General features: G+C 48.0%; 1 protein-coding gene across 1 annotated transcript in view; it reads left to right on the top strand.

Annotated features, from left to right (window-relative positions):
* LOC101905248 (uncharacterized) overlaps window positions 1-10894 on the top strand; it is a 33100-nt gene extending 22206 nt beyond the window's left edge. Inside the window, exon 6 of the mRNA XM_059883810.1 lies at window positions 359-10894. Within this exon, the coding sequence (XP_059739793.1) occupies window positions 4504-5910 (1407 nt within the window). The 5' untranslated portion in view covers window positions 359-4503 and the 3' untranslated portion in view covers window positions 5911-10894. The remainder of the gene's footprint in view (window positions 1-358) is intronic.
* Window positions 10895-21948: the final 11054 nt, after the last annotated feature.

Here is a 21948-nt window from a genome sequence, read left to right as displayed (position 1 = left end):
AGTCCCTGGGTCCCCAGGAGCACACACCGTCAACTGAAACAGAAATCTAATTGCTGCTCACATTGCCCCCTCCCCCCGCCCGCATCTGCCACCTGCCTTGTCCTCCCCGCAGCCACCCCGCCCCCCACACCCAGTCCATAAAAAACTCAGCAGGATTATCTTTGCAGACCAAAAGGTCTGCTGATAAACAGGGGCCCTATCCGGAGGACAGAGGGGCTCCCCTGACAAAAGGGCTGGCAGGGACTATCTGAATGCGTATTGCAGTGTATCTACGTAGTAGCTTCTCCATTGGATTCTAACCTCCTTGAAGGCAGAGATCTGGTTTTCATTGTTTGAATTTCTCCCTGTTCCTCTCCAGGGTGAAGAAGCAAGCTCTGCCCACTGTAGATTCTCCAGGAGCATTTGTCTACTGTGGAGTGAATCAGAAGTCGCGCCCTCCCTCTGACAGCTGCAGGAGGAGAGGGTGGAGGAATCATCTAGGGAATGTGAGGGGAGTGGGGGCCACGTGGTGAGGAGGGAAGTTCTCCCTTGTCCCTTTCGAAGGCCCCTGGGGATGTGGCCGAGGAGCCCAGGCCTGCGAAGTTGTGGTGGAGGAAGGAAGCTGTGTGGTAATGTGGTTAGAGCTCAGCAAGCCGGGCTCCAAAAGCCAGTGCTGTTAGGTGACTGGTGTGCACCCGTTTCCTCTTGACCAAAACTGGAATGACTTCTGGGCTGGTTATGGGGATTAAGGGAGATCAGGTGAGTGATGGCCCAGGCACAGCATGGGTTTAGGAGATGGCTGTTCCCAGGGTTGATTCAGACCTGCGCTTTTGAGGGAGTGGAGCCCTAAGTATATAAATCATTAACTCCTCACAGGAATATTTTCTTTGCCCTGGGGTTTTCCAGGGGCAGGCTCTCCCAGCAACCCCAGAGCCTTGCTACTCAGAGGGCTCATGGACCAGGAAGCAGCCTCCCCTGAGGGCCTATTAGGACCCCCTCAGATGCTCCCCAGACCTGCTGAATCAGAATTTGTATATTAAGATTACCCCAGGTGAGTCATATGCACACTGAAGTTTGAGAAGCACTTTAGAAACTCCTTGTGAAGTCTGCAATGTAGAGATGACTATTCTCATTCTGAGAATGAGAACACTTCCTCAGAGTCTGAGAATTGAAGGCTTCCTTTGCCCAAGCCCACAAGGTCTTCTAGGAAGAGGGTCTGGTGACTCCTATGGGTCCTAAATAACTTTCCTACCCTTGACTGTTCCCTGAAGGAGCAGCATGCTTTAGGCCAGGGTGGAGATGAACAAGGCCAGGGCCAGGGACTCATCTGCTGATAGCCACGATAGCCACAAAGCGGGCCGGGAAAGCTCCCTGCTGTAGAAGGGCTGTGTGGACTCCACCCTGAGGAGTATGAGGTCTTGGCCCTGGGGCTTGAGTTCTGATGACAAAGAGGCCAGGAAAAAAATGTCACGTCAATACATACCCGCATTCCTGTGTTAAAGTGGAATTTTCCAAAGGTGAAAACACTTGACTCGCATGTAAATATAAAATGACCACATGTCAAAGATTTAATTTAACTCATTCCTTAATGAGGAAATGTCTAAGATGTTAAATCTGGTTACAGTGAGAATGTGAGGAGCTCGGTATTTATAGGCAATTTAATAGAAGAATCTTAGGGTGAGACAGCTAGGTTAGAAATTATTTGCATCTCTACCAGACAAAAATCTGAAAGTTAACCAACCTCTGCCGCTATGGGATTGTAAAATAGCCCAGTCAATAGGAAATCAATCAAAGGTGCCAGCCCTGCACGATGCAGCTAGAACACCCAATAATCTCTTTCGCCTATTTCCAATTTTGGATAATTTTTTCTGACACTACCCTCGGTGAGTCCTTGAGAATCTGGAAATTGCTCTTGCCTGAGAATTATCCTCAGAATGGAATGTGGGTCTTGGAACGAAAGGAGGAATAAAAGATGAGCAAGCCCATCTTCTGAAAGATGGTGAGTGTGCTTTCCCAGCCACCTTTCCTCTGTCCTGCAAGGTACTGTGCAACTGCCCTCAGAGGGTGTGAGCTGGCATTGTGATAGAGAAAGCGACTGTTCACGGAAAGGACACCACACAGCCTGCTCCTGACTCCCATTCCCTTTAACCTTGGCCGCCGTACAGAGGGGGATGATGTATCCACACACATATGCAGCCTTGTCCAAAATATTTTCCCCTCCTGTATAGTTCTTGCCAATATTGTTAATCTGTGGGTTGACTTCAGACCAAAATAAATCTCCCAGCCCTGGCCACCAGCTAGCTAATTTTACTTTGTAACCAGGGAATAGAAAGTACGGGCCCTTGGCCGACCATTCTGTGTTTATTTGGCTTTCTCTCTGCTGCAGTTTAAAAATCACATTTGGAAAAGTGGACCCTCTGTGCATAAGAACAGCCACAGAGAGAAACAACAACAAAGACGAACGGGTTGAAAAAGGCAAGTCCTTCCATTCCCCTCCACATTTGTCTCTCATCTCAGGATTCCGATCATCCCCACTGGCCTTTTCCACGATGTCTAGAGTTGTAAAATGGGCCCCAACGCAGAAGAATACATGGCCTTTCGGTGAGGATTTTCAACTGAATATCGCCTGGGTTCTGGAGCAGTTAGAGGAAGGAAGTGGGTAGAAGTTTACCATGTCTGCCCTTGAAGGGACCTTGGAGGGCATCTATTTGGTCCAGCCCAGCCCACTGAAGGGCAGGATTTCCTCGCAGTTGAGAGCACAGAGTTAGAGCCAGACAGCCCTGGGTTGAACTAGTTCTCCACCACGTCCTCACTGTGTGGCCTTGGATGAGTTTACTAACCTCTGCCTTAGTTTCCTCATCTGTCAAATGGGGAAGATGATCATCATACTACCTCAGAAGATTGTAGCAAGGACGAAATGAATTAACATGTAAAGAAAGCATCAGGAAGAGCACGAAGCATCCAGTGAGCATTTGATAAGAGAAGGAAATCAGGCTCAGAGGAGAAGCAACCTCCCCAGGGTCACTTGGGGAGTTGCCAAACTGAGCTGGACTCGGTGAAAAAGAGGAGAGGTTACTGCCTCTTGGAAATTCTGACTAATAACTGTTTCTCTGCCTGTGTTACATCATCCTCACTCAACACTTGGCGAGACCTCATGTGGAAGTCAGGGTGCCACGTTCCAGTCCAGGCACGCTGCTCACCCAAGGTGGCCCTCCTAGCTAATGACCCTGGGGCTGGAGGGTCTCTGGGGTTCCTGTTGGCACTAACATCTTATAATTTGCGATTAAGGTCTGTACCCTCCATTCGAGTCAAGTCTGTCTTTTTCTGCAACATTCTTTTTACTGGTTTTTTTTTTTTTTTCTCCATTTTCCTCTGACATTTTGTCCAACTGTATCCTATGCACATCAACATCCAGGTTTCCTTTTGGCCATCCCACTCTACACCTTCCACGTTGGCCCCTCTCCCCTTCCCCTCTGCTAGGGCAATCATGGGCTCCCACTGGCCTACACCTAGCCCTCAGTTGCCAGGTTCAAGTTGATTAGACAGTCTTGGAGCTACCTTGAAAGTTACTGTGTAGGCGCCTTGAAAGTAGGAACTAGATTTCATGACCCACTTTAAGAGTCTAATAGAGTGCCCTTGGCAGAGTGGCTTATCAATTATGGTTTGTTGACTGGTTCCAAAATGAGTGGGGGATATTGGATGAAATCTTGTATTATCAAGGCTCCCTCTGGTACATTTAGTACAGCTGTCATAGATAGAATGGGTATCTTAGAACAATTAAAATTTCAAACTTGAAAATTTCAGGCTGCAAAATAGTAATGTTACATATTTCCTTTGCTGCCTTTCTTCCCAACCCTATTCCATATCCCCTTTCCCTAAACTACAAGCCTGAGTCAAATGTTAGGTTGCCACCTGTTGGTGCAGTGAGGCATTGCAGCATAGCTCTACAAGATATTGTAAATGCCTGGAAGGAAGTGAACAGAGATTGAATTTCTGGGAGGTGAGTCTCTAGAGTGAATGCGGACATTCTAGGAATCAGTGAACTAAAATGGACTGGAATGGGTGAATTTAACTCAGATGACCATTATATCTACTACTGTGGGCAGGAATCCCTTAGAAGAAATGGAGTAGCCATCATGGTCAACAAAAGAGTCCGAAATGCAGTACTTGGATGCAATCTCAAAAATGACAGAATGATCTCTGTTTCCAAGGCAAACCATTCAATATCACGGTAATCCAAGTCTATGCCCCAATCAGTAACACTGAAGAAGCTGAAGTTGAACGGTTCTATGAAGTTCTACAAGACCTGCTAGAACTAACACCCAAAAAAGATGTCCTTTTCATTATAGGGGACTAGAATGGAAAAGTAGGAAGTCAAGAGATACCTGGAGAAACAGGCAAATGTGGCCTTGGAGTACAGAATGAAGCAGGGCAAAGGCTAACAGAGTAGCAAGAGAATACACCGGTCACCAAACACCTTTTTCCAACAATGCAAGAGAAGACTCTACACATGAATATCACCAGATGGTCAACACTGAAATCAGATTGATTATATTCTTTGCAGCCAAAGATGGAGAAGCTCTATACAGTCAGCAAAAAAAAAAAAAAACAAGACCAGGAGCTGACTGTGGCTCAGATCATGAACTCCTTATTGCCAAATTCAGACTTAAATTGAAGAAAGTGGGGAAAACAACTAAACCATTCAGGTATGACCTAAATCAAATCCCTTATGACTATACAGTGGAAGTGAGAAATAGATTTAAGGGACTAGATCTGATAGACAGAGTGCCTGATGAACTATGGACAGAGGTTCGTGACATTGTACAGGAGACAGGGAGCAAGACCATCCCCAAGAAAAAGAAATGCAAAAAAGCAAAATGGCTGTCTGGGGAGGCCTTACAAATAGCTGTGAAAAGAAAAGAAGCCAAAAGCAAAGGAGAAAAGGAAAGATATACCCATTTGAATGCAGAGTTCCAAAGAATAGCAAGGAGAGATAAGAAAGCCTTCCTCAGCAATCAATGCAAAGAAATAGAGGAAAACAACAGAATGGGAAAGAGTAGAGATCTCTTCAAGAAAATTAGAGATACCAAGGGAACATTTCATGCAAAGATGGGCTTGATAAAGGACAGAAATGGTAGGGACCTAACAGAAGCAAAAGATATTAAGAAGAGGTGGCAAGAATACACAGAAGAATTGTATAAAAAAGATCTTCACGACCCAGGTAATCATGATGGTGTGATCACTGACCTAGAGCCAGACATCCTGGAATGTGAAGTCAAGTGGGCCTTAGAAAGCATCACTATGAACAAAGCTAGTGGAGGTGATGGAATTCCAGTTGAGCTATTCCAAATCCTGAAAGATGATGCTGTGAAAGTGCTGCACTCAATATGCCAGCAAATTTGGAAAACTCAGCAGTGGCCACAGGACTGGAAAAGGTCAGTTTTCATTTCAATCCCAAAGAAAGGCAATGCCAAAGAATGCTCAAACTACCACACAATTGCACTCATCTCACACGCTAGTAAAGTGATGCTCAAAATTCTCCAAGCCAGGCTTCAGCAATATGTGAACCGTGAACTTCCTGATGTTCAAGCTGGTTTTATAAAAGGCAGAGGAACCAGAGATCAAATTTCCAACATCTGCTGGATCATCGAAAAAGGAAGAGAGTTCCAGAAAAGCATATATTTCTGCTTTATTGACTATGCCAAAGCCTTTGACTGTGTGGATCACAATAAACTGTGGAAAATTCTGAAAGAGATGGGAATACCAGACCACCTGACCTGCCTCTCAGAGAAGGCAATGGCATCCCACTCCAGTACTCTTGCCTGGGAAATCCCATGGACGGAAGAGCCTGGTAGGCTACAGTCCATGGGGTCGCAGAGTCGGACACAACTGGAGCAACTTAGCAGCAGCAGCAGCAGACCTGCCTCTTGAGAAACCTATATGCAGGTCAGGAAGCAACAGTTAGAACTGGACATGGAACAACAGACTGGTTCCAAATAGGAAAAGGAGTATGTCAAGGCTGTATGTTGTCACCGTGCTTATTTAACTTATATGCAGAGTACATCATGAGAAACGCTGGGCTGGAAGAAGCACAAGCTGGAATCAAGATTGCCGGGAGAAATGTCAATAACCTCAGATATGCAGATGACACCACCCTTATGGCAGAAAGTGAAGAGGAACTAAAAAGCCTCTTGATGAAAGTGAAAGAGGAGAGTGAAAAAGTTGGCTTAAAGCTCAACATTCAGAAAACGAAGATCATGGCATCTGGTCCCATCACTTCATGGGAAATAGTGGAAACAGTGTCAGACTTTATTTTTTGGGGGCTCCAAAATCACTGCAGAATGTGATCGCAGCCATGAAATTAAAAGACGCTTAAACTCCTTGGAAGGAAAGTTATGACCAACCTAGAAAGCATATTAAAAAGCAGAAACATTACTTTGTCAGCAAAGGTCTGTCTAGTCAAGGCTATGGTTTTTCCAGTAGTCATGTATGGATGTGAGAGTTGGACTGTGAAGAAGGCTGAGCGCCGAAGAATTGATGCTTTTGAACTGTGGTGTTGAAGACTCTTGAGAGTCCCTTGGACTGCAAGGAGATCCAACCAGTCCATTCTAAAGGAGACCAGTCCTGGGTGTTCATTGGAAGGACTGATGCTAAAAAAAAAAAAAAAGGACTGATGCTGAAGCTGAAACTCCAGTACTTTGGCCACCTCATGCGAAGAGTTGACTCATTTGAAAAGACCCTGATGCTGGGAAAGATTGAAGGTGGGAGGAGAAGGGGACAACAGAGGATGAGATGGCTGGATGGCATCACTGACTGATAGACATGAGTTTGGGTAAACTCCAGGAATTGGTGATGGACAGGGAGGCCTGGCGTGCTGCGATTCATGGGGTCTGAAAGAGTCGGACACGACTGAGCAACTGAGCTGAACTGACTCTGTAGAGTCAGATGTGGCCCAGAGAAATACCTTTCAGATTAGGTTGACCCAAAGGGAGGGGAGAGGGCTAATAGCAGAGGGGAATCCTGGAGTAAGAGAGACACTACTGAACACTCCAGGGGCTGTAGAGGGAAAAGTAATCAGTTATTTGGAGACACTAACTTCTGAAACACCTAATACTGCTAGCGTATGTTTAGTAAAGCTCTGTATGCCACTGGGCTGACTGCCAATAATCCTGCCTTTCTCAAACCTTTGCCCTTTGTCAATATTGTTGGAGCCCAATTTAAAACTCCACTAAAGAGCAAAGAAAAATGAGATTTCACTGTATATACTGTTGGGGTGGGTTGCACTTTTAAAAGATGCCTGCCATAATATCCCATGTGTTTTTCTGCAGTGTGACCCACCACGCCTCCATCAGGTAGACAGGTCTGTTTCTCTACTGCTTTGAACCCAGGTGGGTCCTGTGCCTGCTTTGACTGATAGAATGAGGTGGATTCAGCTTTTGGGCAATGAGTCCCTGACATCCTGCTGCTGCTGCTGCTAAGTCGCTTCAGTCGTGTCCGACTGTGCGACCCCATAGACGGCAAGCCACCAGGCTCCTCCGTCCATGGGATTTTCCAGGCAAGAGTACTGGAGTGGGGTGCCACTGCCCTCTCCACCCTGACATCCTAGAGCAGTACTATTTCAGTTCACATCTGCTGCTTCTGATCAAAACACTGTCTTGTACTTCCTGAGAGAGCGAGCACTTCCTGCCAGGTGTCCCCTTGTGCCCGCTGTGTGGCTGTGGGGTTCAGTGTCTTTCACGCATGCTAGCATGGCACTTGGTGCCTTATTTGCAGGCCATGAGATAGAACCCACACTTTTGCCTCCAGAAGCTCTTGTGGGTGGGATTGTGCATTAGATAGCAAGAGTCCACCCACACATTTTCTTTTCAAAAACTTTAGTGATGATTTACACATAATAAAATACGCCTATTTTAAGTATACAGATTGATGAGCTTTGGCAAACATAGCCCATGTGACCACCACCCATGTAACCACTACCATAATCAAAGTGAAGTCGCTCAGTCGTGTCCAACTCTTGGAGACCCCATGGACTGTAGCCCACCAGGCTCCTCCGTCCATGGGATTTTCCAGGCAAGAATACTGGAGTGGGTTGCCATTTCCTTCTCCAGGGGATCTTCCCGACCCAGGGATCGAACCCAGGTCTCCTGCATTGTAGGCAGACGCTTTACCATCTGAGCCACCAGGGAAGTCCCATAATCAAAGTCTAGAACATTTTCATCACCCCAGAGTTTCCTCGTGCCCCTTTGCAGTCAATCCCCTCCTCCCACCCCGCAGCCAAGCATTGATTTGCTTTGCCCGTAGAGATCAATTTTCGTCTTTTCTGGTGTTTCAAATAAATGTAATCATATAGGATGCCCTCTTATGTGACTTGTATTTATGTGACTACATAATATTTTGTTCAGCATGTTTTAGAGGTTCATCTATGTTGTGTGTACCTGTAGTTAATTCCTTTTTATTGCTGAGTAGTCTATCTTTGTGTGGATATATCACAATCTGTCTATTCTTCTATTGATGGACATTTGGGTCAGTTATAAATAAAAGTGCTATGAATGTTCATCTACAAGGATTTGTTATCATATGTTTTCCTTTCTTCTAGGTGAATACCTAAGAGTGCTAATACAGGTTTATATGACAAGTGTATATTTCACTTTATAAGAAATTGACAAATTATTTTACATGCCCACCAGCAAAGTATGAGAGTTCTGGTTGCTCCATATTCTTATCAGCACTCAACATTGTCAGTCTTTTTACTTGTAGCATCCCTGGTGAGTGTAAACGTACCTCATTTGCCCATACGTTTTTTGTTTCTTACTTTTTAAAAAATTTATTTATTCTTAATTGCCCACAGGTTTTTAATTGTGTCCTCCATTAGAAAGTGAGCAGGAACTTGATTTTTCACTGCTCCATCCCTTAGCGCCTGGAATGGTGCCAACACCTGGAACAGCCCCCAGTACATGGAATCAGATCAGATCAGATCAGTCGCTCAGTTGTGTCCGACTCTTTGCGACTCCATGAATCACAGCACACCAGGCCTCGCTGTCCATCATCAACTCCTGGAGTTCACTCAGACTCACGTCCATCGAGTCAGTGATGCCATCCAGCCATCTCATCCTCTGTCGTCCCCTTCTCCTCTTGCCCCCAATCCCTCCCAGCATCAGAGTCTTTTCCAATGAGTCAACTCTTTGCATGAGGTGGCCAAAGTACTGGAGTTTCAGCTTCAGCATCATTCCTTCCAAAGAAATCCCAGGCTGATCTCCTTCAGAATGGACTGGTTGGATCTCCTTGCAGTCCAAGGGACTCTCAAGAGTCTTCTCCAACACCACAGTTCAAAAGCATCAATTCTTCAGCGCTCAGCCTTCTTCACAGTCCAACTCTCACATCCATACATGACCACAGGAAAAACCATAGCCTTGACTAGACGAACCTTTGTTGGCAAAGTAATGTCTCTGCTTTTGAATATGCTATCTAGGTTGGTCATGGAGAAGGCAGTGGCACCCCACTCCAGTACTCTTGCCTGGAAAATCCCATGGATGGAGGAGCCTGGTGGGCTGCAGTCCATGGGGTCGCTAAGAGTCGGACACGACTGAGCGACTTCACTTTCACTTTGCACTTGCATGCATTGGAGAAGGAAATGCCAACCCACTCCAATGTTCTTGCCTGGAGAATCCCAGGGACGGGGGAGCCTGGTGGGCTGCCGTCTCTGGGGTCGCGCAGAGTCAGACACGACTGAAGCGACTTAATAGCAGCAGCAGCAGGTTGGTCATAACTTTCCTTCCAAGGAGTAAGCGTCTTTTAATTTCATGGCTGCAGTCACCATCTGCAGTGATTTTGGAGCCCAGAAAAATAAAGTCTGGCACTGTTTCCACTGTTTCCCCATCTATTTCCCATGAAGTGATGGGACCGGATGCCATGATCTTCGTTTTCTGAATGTTGAGCTTTAAGCCAACTTTTTCATTCTCCACTTTCACTTTCATCAAGAGGCTTTTGAGTTCCTCTTCACTTTCTGCCATAAGGGTGGTGTCATCTGCATATGTGAGGTTATTGATATTTCTCCCGGCAATCTTGATTCCAGCTTGTGTTTCTTCCAGTCCAGTGTTTCTCGTGATGTACTCTGCATAGAAGTTAAATAAACAGGGTGACAATATATAGCAGGCAATAAATATTTTTGGAATGAGTGAATTCATGTCTCTTTCAGTTTTTGTGTTTCCTTAAGACTGATTTCTGTAGGGGATATTGAGCAAAGAGAATTTATACACTTACAGTTGTGAAAGATACTGCCAAATTGCTTTACAAAAAATACTGAACTAATTTACCCTCCCACCAACTTGAGCTACAGTCAATTGTTTCCTTTTTTTTTTTTTTTTGCCAGGGGAACAGTTAAAAAATGGTATTTCATTTTGGTTTTAATTTTGTATATTACTCATCACTGGGTGAAATTGAACATCTTTTCATATGTTTTCGTGTCTTATGTACTTCTTCATCTGTGATTTGTGTTCCTATACTTTGCTTTTTGTAATTGGACTGTTTTTTTTCTAATTTGTAGAAACTCTTTGCTTATCTGAGATAGTACCATTTTGCCGGTTATGTATGTTGCAAACATTTTGTGGAGTCACAAGCAGAATGGTTCAATGATGACTCCTGGAATCCTTCTGTTGTTGCTTGCTCAGGCTGAGAATCTCTGCCCTTCCCTCAGTGGGAGTGACTGTGACTCAACCCAAGTTTGCTTTGGGCTGAGGGCTCCCCTTCCTCCCATGCATACCTCCAAGTCTTGAGTGTTCCCTGTATGTAAAGCCTCTTCAGCCTACACGATTAAAAGGCAGCACCCAGAGTGGACTGAGGAGAACACAGGGTGTGTGTACCTCATCTTGCTGTGTACTTGAAAAATTTCCCAATAAAACCTGCTCTTCCTACCCTTTCCATGTGGCATTGTGGTGTTTGCCTTCGCCTTCTTCTCCACATTTTTTCTCCCAGTGTGTTATTTATCTTAGACATTGTTCATGATGTCTTCGTTTCATATGCAAGGTTTTACTTCTACATCGTCAAATCTGCCCATCTTCTCCATGACTTGTGGATTTCACAGCTTGCCTAGGAAATGTTTTCTTATCCCAATCATGTAAAATATTAGTTTCTGTTTTATTCTGGTTCTTTCATAGGTTTTTAATGTATCGTTCCTTATCCACCTGGAAGACATTTTTGGATGTGGAGATGCCCACCTCCTAGGGGTCAACAGCAGGGTTTCTATCCTCAGAGCCGCTCTTGGAGTGGGTTACTGTGCTAGATTAGTTATCTATTGCTGTATAACAAATCACACCAGAACTTAGTGGCTTTAAACAACAGCCGATCTGAATTACCTCACTGTTTCTGTGGGTCAAGAATTTAGGAGCAGCTTGGCTCCATGGTCTGGCTCAAGATTCTCATGAGGTTGTAGTCAAGATGTTGGCTGGGGCCACAGTCAACAGAAGGCTTGACTGGGGCTGAGGGATCCACTTCCAAGATGGCCCACTTTTATGGATATTGGCAGGAGGCCTCAGTTCCTCACTGTATGGCCATCTCCATAGGACTCTCTGTAAAGTATCCTCATAGCATGGTAGCTGGCTTGCCCCAGATAGGTTGACCAACAGAGAGCAGGGTGCAAGCCACAGTATTTTTTTTTTAATATTTATTTTTGGCAGTGCTGGGTCTTCACTGCGGCATGGGCTTTTCTCTAGTTGTGGTGAGTGAGGGCTACTCTCCAGTTGCGATGCTTGGCTTCTTGTTGCAGTGGCTTCTCTTGTTGTGGAGCCCTGGCTCTAGGGCATGAGGGCTTCAGGAGCTGCGGCTCCCTGGCCCTAGAGCACAGGCCCAGTAGTTGTGGCACACAGGCTTAGTTGCTCCGAGGCATGTGGGATCTTCCCGGAGCAGGGATCGAACTCGAGACTCCTGCATTGGTAGGCGGACTCTACCACTGAGCCACCAGGGGAGCCCGAGCCACCGTATTTTTGATCTAGCCTCAGAAATCACACTCTGTCTTTGCCTACAAGATCCTATTGATCAAGGCAGGAATATGCAGGGACGTGAGCAATGGGAGGTGAGTAATGGGAGGTGGGGCTCTTTGGAGGTGAGCTGCCACGTGCACTATAGTCAACATTTTTGGCTCTCTGGTCCCTGGCCCTGGGAATGAGGGTCCTGTGGGTCCAAAGTACGCTCGAGAAAGTGAAGAGCTGGGAAAGTGAAGAGTGGTCCAGTGGTTAGGACTTTGCGCTTACACTGCCAGCACTAGGGTTCAATCCCTGGTCGTGGAACTAAGATTGCACAAGCTGGGCTGCATGGCTGGAAAAAAAAAAACAACCCAGTGAAGACCTATTAATATCAAAGTGAGACAAATATTCTAAATGTCTGAAAAGCAAAATGAAAATTCTGTCTATGAACACAGGGGTCCCAAAGACTCTTAATTTTGCTGTTTTAGAATTCAGGAGAAAGACAGACCATTCAGAATCAAAGGGAGTGACAGGGTGAGAGCATGACCTCGTCTGCATTCCTGCAAGCTCTCGCTGGCCCTTGCTAGTTATGTTGGTCAAAGTCCAATCAAGGATACAGGAACTATTCTAGGTGTTTGGAGCAGTTGGAACTTAATGCATAAAATTGTTTACACATGTGATGGAAAATGGAGAAGGGGGGGCAACGTTGAGATAAGTGCGTGCAGGAAGCGTATGTTGGCCCTGAAGCTGGAGGGATGCAGGAAGACTTGGACCACTGGGGCCTGGAAGTGGGCTCAGGGGGCAGACACTGGAGCTGCGGTGGTTCTACCCTCTGGGATCTGCAGCCACTGAGGAACTCCAGCTCCTGAAGCAGACAGCAAGGAGAAGCAATACCCTGAATTGTCCCTTCCTCCTGTCCTGCAGTGTCCTTCCAGCGCCTTCCATGGACTCCAGGAATCACGCAGGCAAAGCCGAGCCGAGGAAGGGGAGGAGTGGGGAGGAAAGTGAGGGCACGAGACTGGGGACTGGCACATTGGTGTCAGGTGTGTGGCAGATTTTATTCCCCCCCCAAAATGCCCACAACAATATTTCTGGTCCTACCTCTTTTTCTAGAACCATGGCACCTTCCCATCAACAGGTAGAGTCTGAGTCCCCCTCCTCCATCCTGGGTGGAACTTGGTAATTAACTCCATAAATGGAAGGAGTCACAGGTGATGCTCACTGGCTGCTGGGGCTGGGTCATGAAAGGTGATACAGCTTCCCCCCTGGGATGCTTCTCTTCCAACCCAGCGGCCAAGCTGTGAAGCAAGTCCAAACCAGCCCAAGCGAGAGGCTGCATGGGGAGGCTCATGGGGAGAGAAATTGACACCCCAGCTGATAACCCACATCATCCCTCAGCGCCCCGCCTCTCCAGTCTCCGAGCCTTCCAGTTGAGGTCCAGACATCCCGGAGAAGAGACAAGTTGTCCCCGCTGTCTGAATTCCTGACCTGAAGTATCTGTGAGCATAATTATTATTTTTTTTATGTTACTGAGTCTCGGGAAAATTCATTCTGCAGTGTATTGTAACTGGGACAGCTGGGGTGAGGGGCAGGAGGCATTCGGGTATATCTTTGGAGCTCCAGGGCAGTATCAGCTTCCTCTCAGATATTCTGTTTTGGGGCGAATCCCAACCAATAATTGGAATTGGTTTGCGGGTACGTGGCAGCTGGTCTCATTCTCCTGCAAGTTCTTATAACTTTGTTTTTGTACCCGTTCCCTTGGAGAATTCATGAGTTCATTTTATGCATATTTATTGAGGGCCTAAGCTGTGCTGGGCAATGGCTAGACTCTGGAAAACAAAACAGGCACAGTTCCTAACTTCAGCTGGAAAACAAATCGCCTTATAAGTAAATGCATAATTACAAATTGAGATAAATGCTCTGGAGGAAAAATGTCCAACGCAGAGAGAATGTAACAGGGGATTTAGATTTTGTGTGGGGTGTTGACAAAACCTCTCGCAGGAAGTGAGCTCTCCCCATCTCTCTCTCCCAGCCCCCACCTTCTCCCCTTTGCTCTCCGATGCTTATTTCTTCCAAGCCATGAAAGCTTTTCTGATACACTTTAAAGCTCAGGGAACCCTACTAAATGCTCTGTGGTGACCTAAATGGCAAGGGAATCCAAAACAGAGAGGATACATGGATACATATAGCTGATTCCCTTTGCTGCACAGCAGAAACTGACACAACATTGTAAAACAGCTACTACATACTCCAATGAAATTTAATTTAAAAAAAGTTAGCCAAAACAGGATTTCCTAGTGAAAAGGCTAGCCGGACACACCTATACTGAAAAGCATTTACTCTAAAGAAACCCAAATCACCAGGGTTGTTTTTTTCTGGGTGACACATGAAAACTAGGACTCTCTCCCTCAAAAGGTGCCCAGACAGTGCCTAGGCATCAATTTATCATCGAGTTTTAGGAGAGTGGCTGACCGGTATGTGCGGCCACTCTCAGCTGTAGTGTTTTCTTGAAGGGCGACAGAGGATGAGATGGTTGGATGGTATCACCAACTCAATGGATATGTGTTTGAGCAAGCTCCGGGAGTTGGTGATGGACAGGGAAGGCTGGCGTGCTGCAGTCCATGGGGTTGCAAAGAGTTGGATACGACTGAGTGACTGAACTGAATTGAATGAAGCTCAAGCGTAGTGAGACCTCTCCGGGGAAAGAGAAGAAGGGGGGGCTTCGGGGAGGCAGGGGAGCTGCACGTGGAAAGCCCCGGCCACAGGGACTGGCTTGCCGGCTGGGGGCGAGAATGAGGAGCAGCTCAGGTCCCCTCACAGCCACTGTGGTGTGCTCCATGTCTGTCTCTGCATAGAGAGGTGGGCCTGAACTGCTATTTCCAGCAGGCTCCATGGGGAAAGGGGCAGCTCTGAGACCATGCCCAAGGCTCTTATTTCCCTATGACTGGAAAAGGGGGGTTCCTTCAGAGATGGGGCTGGGTCTTTCCATCTGCTGCCTTTTCACAGGGCTGTCCTGCCTGTGGTGGCATCCGTGTGGTCCATCAGAACTAAGCTCACACGCAGCCTCTTGTATGTGGTTCCCTGTGGACTTGAGAGCAGACATGGGTGGGTGACTCCATCCCCTCCGCCACTAGCAGTGCCCACATCCGCACAGCCTGGTTCACCAGCCTCAGAAGATATGCTCATTCAAGATCCTTGCAGGGACCAGGGTGGTCCTTAACACACAGCCAGACTTCAGAGCCCCAGCCTTGCTTCACGATACTGTCAGGGCTCCCACAGCAGACAGGAAGATCTACCCCCTGGGCCTCGATCCCGGCTCACTCCATCTGGATCTGCTCTCAGCTCTGATTATTCCTGCTCAAGATAACAGAGGCCAGATGTACAAATGGGTGATCACTGTGGACATGCCCACCCCTATCTTTTGTCAGTGGCCAGGACAGGAATACACACAAAAGCCCACATTCTGTGTCTAAATAACTAAAAATCAAAATCAAGCTTTCCAAAGTTTGTTGACAAATGTAACTTCACAGTGATGGGAAAGGTCAGGTGTGAATTTCAGTCTTGGATTCTGCAGCGTCTGGCACTGGAGCACCGATGACTCCTAACCACCACCAGCCCCACCGCCCTGCCCATTCCCATCCCACCCTGGAAAGGGCCTGCTGTATGTATATGCTCACCCTCTAGCCCACCAGTCCAGTGCTGTCTATTTTCTGCCCTCCCCAAATTGCCCCTGCACACATTCACCTCTGGGCCACCTAAGGGTGTGGAGAAAGAGTGACGTGTATCCTTGGGAGGACAGATGAGGGGATGAGGTCCGGGCAGTCCCTGGTAGTGAACTTAGGGCTGTCTGCAGGGGGAGGAATTCTGGGGTCCCAGGATCCCAGAGCATGACTAGAGGGGAGACGAGGCTCCAAGTGGGTGTCCCTTTGGTCTGATGGATGCCTTGCTCCATGGGCAGAGATATGGCCAGAGCAGGACCCTCTAGAGCATGGGGCTGAGGCCAGGGGCCGTGATTGGCCAGTTCTAATGGTACTTCTAATCCTAGAGAACAGACCAAGTCATGCTGGGTAGAATTGCTCTGTGTCCTTTGAGCTATCACTCATTTCTTTTCTGTCTTCCTGTGCAGCTACTAGGAACCTTCATTTGGGCTATTCACCGGCTTGGCACCCATCCTTCCAAGGCTGATGTTTGAAATATTTCACCACCATTTAGGACAGGCAATTGAGCAATCAGATCAGATGCCTGCCCAGTGCTGAAGCGGAGTTCTGGAGGCCTTCTCCTGGGCTAGACATTGACTCTTCTGTTGCTAGGTGACAGGGAGATAGAGGAGGGGTCAGGGCCATAAGAAGGGACACTGGGGACAAGGCTTGGGAAAGGGGCCATTTATCATCAGTATGGAGATATTTTACTATTTTAACCACAGTGCTGCTGTGCTCGTGAATATCAGCTCTGCCTTCTCCCCATCTTCCTTTGACGTTATTAGGGGCAGCATTCTCTGCAGCTAAAAGATTATATTCCCAGCTTTGCTTGAAGCTTAGAGATGGCTCATAATATATATAAGGGCAAGTTTTCAAAGGGCTCTTTTGACTGAGAAGAGTCCTCTTTGCCCCTTGCCCTTCTCCTTCTTTCTATACCTCTCCTGCCTGCGATGATGATGGCTGGAGCTGTAGCAGCCATCTTGTGACCTTGAGAATAGATGCCCCATGCTGAAGAAAGTAAAGCAGAAACAGAAGAAACTTGGGACCCTGATGACTGTAAAACTGCCACACCAGCTCTAGACTGCCCACTGCTGGACTCTTTTTTTATGAGAGGATAAACCTCAAATTTTAAGACTCTAGTTAGGTCTCTGTTATTAGCATTTAAATTTGATTGCTAATTCATTTGAGTTCCAGTCCTCAAGGCCCATCTCTCCATGGTCAGGGATGTGGCCAGAAGAGGAATCCATTTGGCATGTGTCTTCCATGGGCTAGATGTATTTTGTCAGCTAATCCTTAAAACCTTTCTGGCAACTGGTGTTACTTTCCTCACTTTGACGGTTGAGAAAACTGGTCTGAGAGGTTAATGTGGCTTGATTGGTGGCAGAACTAGTGGCAAGGCCTGGGTCTTGCACCATCTCCACCATACTTGTCATCTATACAGGCAGGACTGGGGTCTCTGGGGACAGTGCCTAGGAGGTCCTCTGAGGCTGGGCAGTGTGGGAATGGCCTTTGCAGATCCAGCGATGCACCTGGCACTCAGACAGGCATCTGTCTGCCCAGAAAAGTGGTGTGTGTAGTGTGTGTGAAAGGAGACTTTAAAAATCTCCTGTCTTTCCCTGTTGTTATTCTTGAAAGAAAAGCTCAGAAAATCTCAGTGGAGCTATGAAATAGAGGGTAGGGAGTTGCTGTGAGGCAGGTAGCAGGCAGCCTTCTGCCTTCCAAGTTCAGTGAAGGAAAAAATCCCTGGGCAGAGGGAGAGCATGGAGGGAGCTGTCTCTGAGGTGGGGGCCTCGGAGGGGCCTGCCAAGGTGTTCGGGCTCCTTAGGCTTGGAGGTTGCTCAGCCCGGTACACTTGTTCCCTCCAAGCCTGAAAACCCAGCTTCTCCCCGGTCTCTAAGGGCAGCCGCAGTAGGAGGACCATTCTCTGAGGCGGCTTTATTGTCCCAAAGGTCACTAGTGGATGCTGATGGAGGCCCAGAACCTGGAGGCTGGTCTTCATCCCTTCTTGGACATCTATGCCTGACACTTCCATTCCTAGTACATTTTGAACGAATAGAGAACTGTCCATAAGCCTGAAGCCCTCACCTTCTTGCAGTTCGGCCGATGTTCTACATGACCTGTTTGTCTCTTCAGGGCCCCAGGCCTCTCCCTCATCCTCCCCTCCCTCTGCCCAGGTTCTTGCAGAGGCGAAGCAACCTGACAGCCCCCACAGAGAGCATGCCCTCGGCAAACCAGCTTCCCCAGCACTGGAGAAGGAGCAAGCAGACGCAGGGCCTCCCTGTCCCTGACTCCCCTCGGAAAACATGACCCACCAGGCCCTCCCGACAAGCCCCCCAAGCCTCCTCCCCCTTCGCAGGCTCCCAGGCAGAGGAGATGGAAAACAGAGCCTCCTGAATGTTTAACTTCAGCGGAGATGATAATAACTTTCCCATGGACGCAACTGTATCCTTTCCCTGTGTTCCTGCGGGGATCCCGAAACTCCATACGGTTCTCATTTGCAGCTCGTTCCTGAGGAGGCCTCATTTCCTCGCCACACACCCCTGATGTGGTCAGGGTCTCCCTCCCACAGCCCAGCCCGAGCGGGGGTGGGGTGCAGACGTCCCTGAGCTGCTCCCTCTTGGCTGTCCCCGCTCCTTTGCCTGCCTGGCCTCCCCCAGACCCCTCTCTTGGCCTCTGCCCTTCCTCTAACCACCTCCCCTCCCAAGGCCTCAGACCTTTAAGTCTCTACTCCCCATACCCAGGGGTTGTGGTCAGGACTGGGCTGTTCCCCAGGCCATTGTGCCCTTTGGAGAAGCTTCTCCCACTCAGCCTGGTAGGCATGTTGAATGATTCCACAGTCACCATTAGCGCTATATCCTATGTGAATGGCGCCTCCTGGAGTTAGAGACAAATGACTCTGCTGGTAGGTCCTAAAAGAAGAATAGGTTCAAAGTTAGGAAAAGACTCCAACCCGCTCTTGCCAGGCAGCTCTGCCCGCCCCCCCCCTCCCCACCCACCAAACTCTTTTCAGCACACACCTCTCATAACTTTGATCTCGCAGGAAGCCCAGAGGAGTTGAGAGGAGGAAAGAAAAGAACAATAGACGTTTGGTGGTTTTTTAAAAAACATGTTCACATTCCTGGCATCTCCCAAGCTTCAACTGCCACCCACCCCCCTGCTTCCATGCGGGTATGGAGTGGGCGTCTGTTATCAGCATTTGAGAAAACGGATGAGGCAAAGGACTCAGGGAGGTGAAATGATGAACCTGGATGTTAGAGGCAGATCAGGGCCCCTGAGGGGCTAGTTCTGCCTGCTAGACTCTAGTTCAGAGTCAGAAGGCAGGAGGGGAAGAAAGAGTGAGGAGGCCGTGGGCTTAGTAGTGAGACATGTGGATGGTGGGGCCAGAGGCTCTAGGGGGAAGCCTCCTGCTCCACCATTTGCAAATCGGGTAACCTTTTGTGAGTCACTTAGCTTTGCTGTGCCTCAGCTCCCTCATTTGTAAAACAGGGATTAAAATAGGATGGAAAGTCTGAAGAAAACTGCCAGATGTGAAGTAAGTGCTGTGATTTACTATTGTTATTAGATGTGGGGAGGTCGGATGAAAGGCTACTTCGAAATTGGCTTCTCTCACCCTCTGGCCCACCTCCCCACAATGCACATTTGGAGGTCTTTGAGGACAAGTAAGCCCCATGGGGGCTTCTCTGGTGCCTAAGACGGTAAAGGATCCATCTGCAATGCAGGAGACCTGGGTTTGATCCCTAGGTTGGGAAGATGCTCTGGAGGAGAGCATGGCAACCCACTCCAGTATTCTTGCCTGCAGAATCCCATGGACGGAGAAGCCTGGCGGGCTACAGTCCATGGCATCCCAAAGAGTCAGACATGACTGAGTGACTAACACTTTCAAGCCCCATGGACATTGCTGCTCTTGCCTCTGCATCTGGCTGCCACTGAGGTCACAGCCCAGTGGCTTCTCCACCCCTGCGCCCTCGCCACATTGGCAGCTCTCTCGGCTCCAGTAGTGCCTAAGAAACACCCACAGAATCCTGAGTATCTCCAAAGAAGCAAGAGCTCTGAGCAGTCCTCAGGAGCCCGGCTTGCCATCACAGGCTGGTCCTTCTGGGCAGTTCTTTTGTCTCAGGCTGGACCCAAGGTAAATAGATGTGATTAGGAGATCAAAAGGCTTTCCACAGGTTTGGCCCGAGGGGGCCCTTTGATCTGCTACCATGCCTTCAACACGCACCCCATCATCTCCACCACCCCTGGAGTCCTCTCTGCTAGGAAACCTCTCCCTGCTCTCATCCCTAGTCTTATCAAAATGCTGCCTCAGCACTCAGTGCCAGGTTGGTGAGCCTTGCCTGTTGATGACCTGAGTGCCCCGCCTCCCAAGTGTTTGCTAAATCACCAACATGAAGCTGAAGCCAGCGTGCTCAAGCAGGTCTGCCAAAGCCAAACAGTCTCATTTTGAGCCTCAGTTGCCAAACCTGAAATTTCAACATGTTTGTGAGTGGTGGATGGGTGAATCTCGTCTGCTTCTTGGGCTATCTAAGTAGATGCAGGGCCTGCCTGGTCTCCCAGAACTTGGCCCATTGAAGGAAGAAATCATTATGACTATTATTTTTCTTTTGAAAAGGGTATACGTTCCAGTTAGTGCTTACTGTGGAGAACCTGTGGAATTTTCCTTAAGACTTGAGAGATGGCTTGGAAGGATTATGTTTTAACTGCTCAAGATGGACCCTCTGTCACCCATTGCGGAGAAGGCAATGGCACCCCACTCCAGTGCTCTTGCCTGGAAAATCCCATTGGTTGGAGGAGCCTGGTAGGGTGCAGTCCATGGGGTCGCTGAGAGTCGGACACGACTGAGCGACTTCACTTTCACTTTTCACTTCCATACACTGGAGAAGGAAATGGCAACCCACTCCAGTGTTCTTGCCTGGAGAATCCCAGGGACGGGGGAGCCTGGTGGGCTGCCGTCTATGGGGTCGCACAGAGTCGGACATGACTGAAGCGACTTAGCAGCAGTCACCCATGGCCTCCTCCTCAGCAGGCCCCAAAACTCTAAGGGAGGTGTGTGCTGAGGTGGCGAGGCCTCTCCTAGCCTTTGGGGTATATACCAGGATAGGCCACCATGGCCAGGTTTCCCTGCTACCAACACAGGCCACGGGGGCTTCCACTGGCCTGCTCCTGGGACCCTCATCCTGTCACCAGGTCTCAGCCCTGCTTGGGGAGTTGAGGGTATGCAGTGCAGCTGGGTTTCTGTGAGGGAAGAACTTCCTCATTAAAGGAAAGCTGTCGTAGGAGACATGGAGAAGCATTGCTGGGAGAATCTCCAGGAAGGAGGGAGATCCCTGCCCAGAGTTTCCCTGGGGGGCAAACAAATTGGGGGCTCTGGCTGCTTTTATGCTTTTACCTCCAGGAGGGCCAGACTCCTTTTTTGCATCCAAGAGAGATCTATAACCTAGGCTCCTTTATTCAACAAATATTTTGTGAGCGGTTGCCAGGTGCTAGGAGCTGGCCTAGGTGCTGGGGATGTATCGGTGAACAAAATGGACAGAAGACTCCATCCCCTCATGGATTTTGCATTCTAGGAATGGGGCAAGACAATGAACATACTACAGGAGAAATGATTGCATTTCTTTAAAAGAGAAATGCCAAGGAAAATGTAAAAGGAGAGAAGAAAAGGAGAGCTGGGAGGATGAGATGTGGGTGGTGGCTGCATTGAATAGGGTGGTCAGGGAGGCCTCATCAAGAAGGTGCCATTGGAGCAAAGGCTCAAAGGAGGTGAAGGAGTAGGCCAGACAGTTATCTGGATGAAGAGTGTTTCAGCCAGAGAAAACAGTCAGTGCAAAGGTCCTAAGGCAGGATGGCCTGGGACATTCCAGGAGCACCAAGGAGGCCAGGGTGGCTAGGGCAGAGGGACGGGGAGAAAACGAGATATGAGCAGAGGTGCAAGAGGTGGGGCAGATTCTTGTACCCTGTGGTATCCAGGAGATCACTGTCAGTGCCTTGGCTTTTACTTCGAGTAAAATGGGGAGTCACTGTAGGGCTTTGAGCAGAGTGACATCATCTGACTTAGATTTTTTATTTAATTTAATTTTTATTTTATATTGGCGTATACTTGATTTACAGTGTTGTGTTGGTGTCATGTGTACACCTAAGTGATTCAGTTATACATATCCATGTATCCATTCTTTTTCAGATTCTTTTCCCTTATAGGTTATTGCAGAGTATTTAGTAGAGTTCACTGTGCTATATAATAGGTCCCTGTTGATTATTTTTTATATAGTAGTGTATATATGTTAATCCTAAATTCCTAATTTATACTTCCTCCTCAACTT

The sequence above is a fragment of the Bos taurus genome, chromosome X (assembly GCF_002263795.3).
Source record: "Bos taurus isolate L1 Dominette 01449 registration number 42190680 breed Hereford chromosome X, ARS-UCD2.0, whole genome shotgun sequence".
In the NCBI taxonomy this organism is placed as follows: Eukaryota; Metazoa; Chordata; class Mammalia; order Artiodactyla; family Bovidae; genus Bos; species Bos taurus.
Note: the sequence above shows the minus strand (reverse complement) of the source record. Positions and strands in the feature narration are given on the sequence as shown.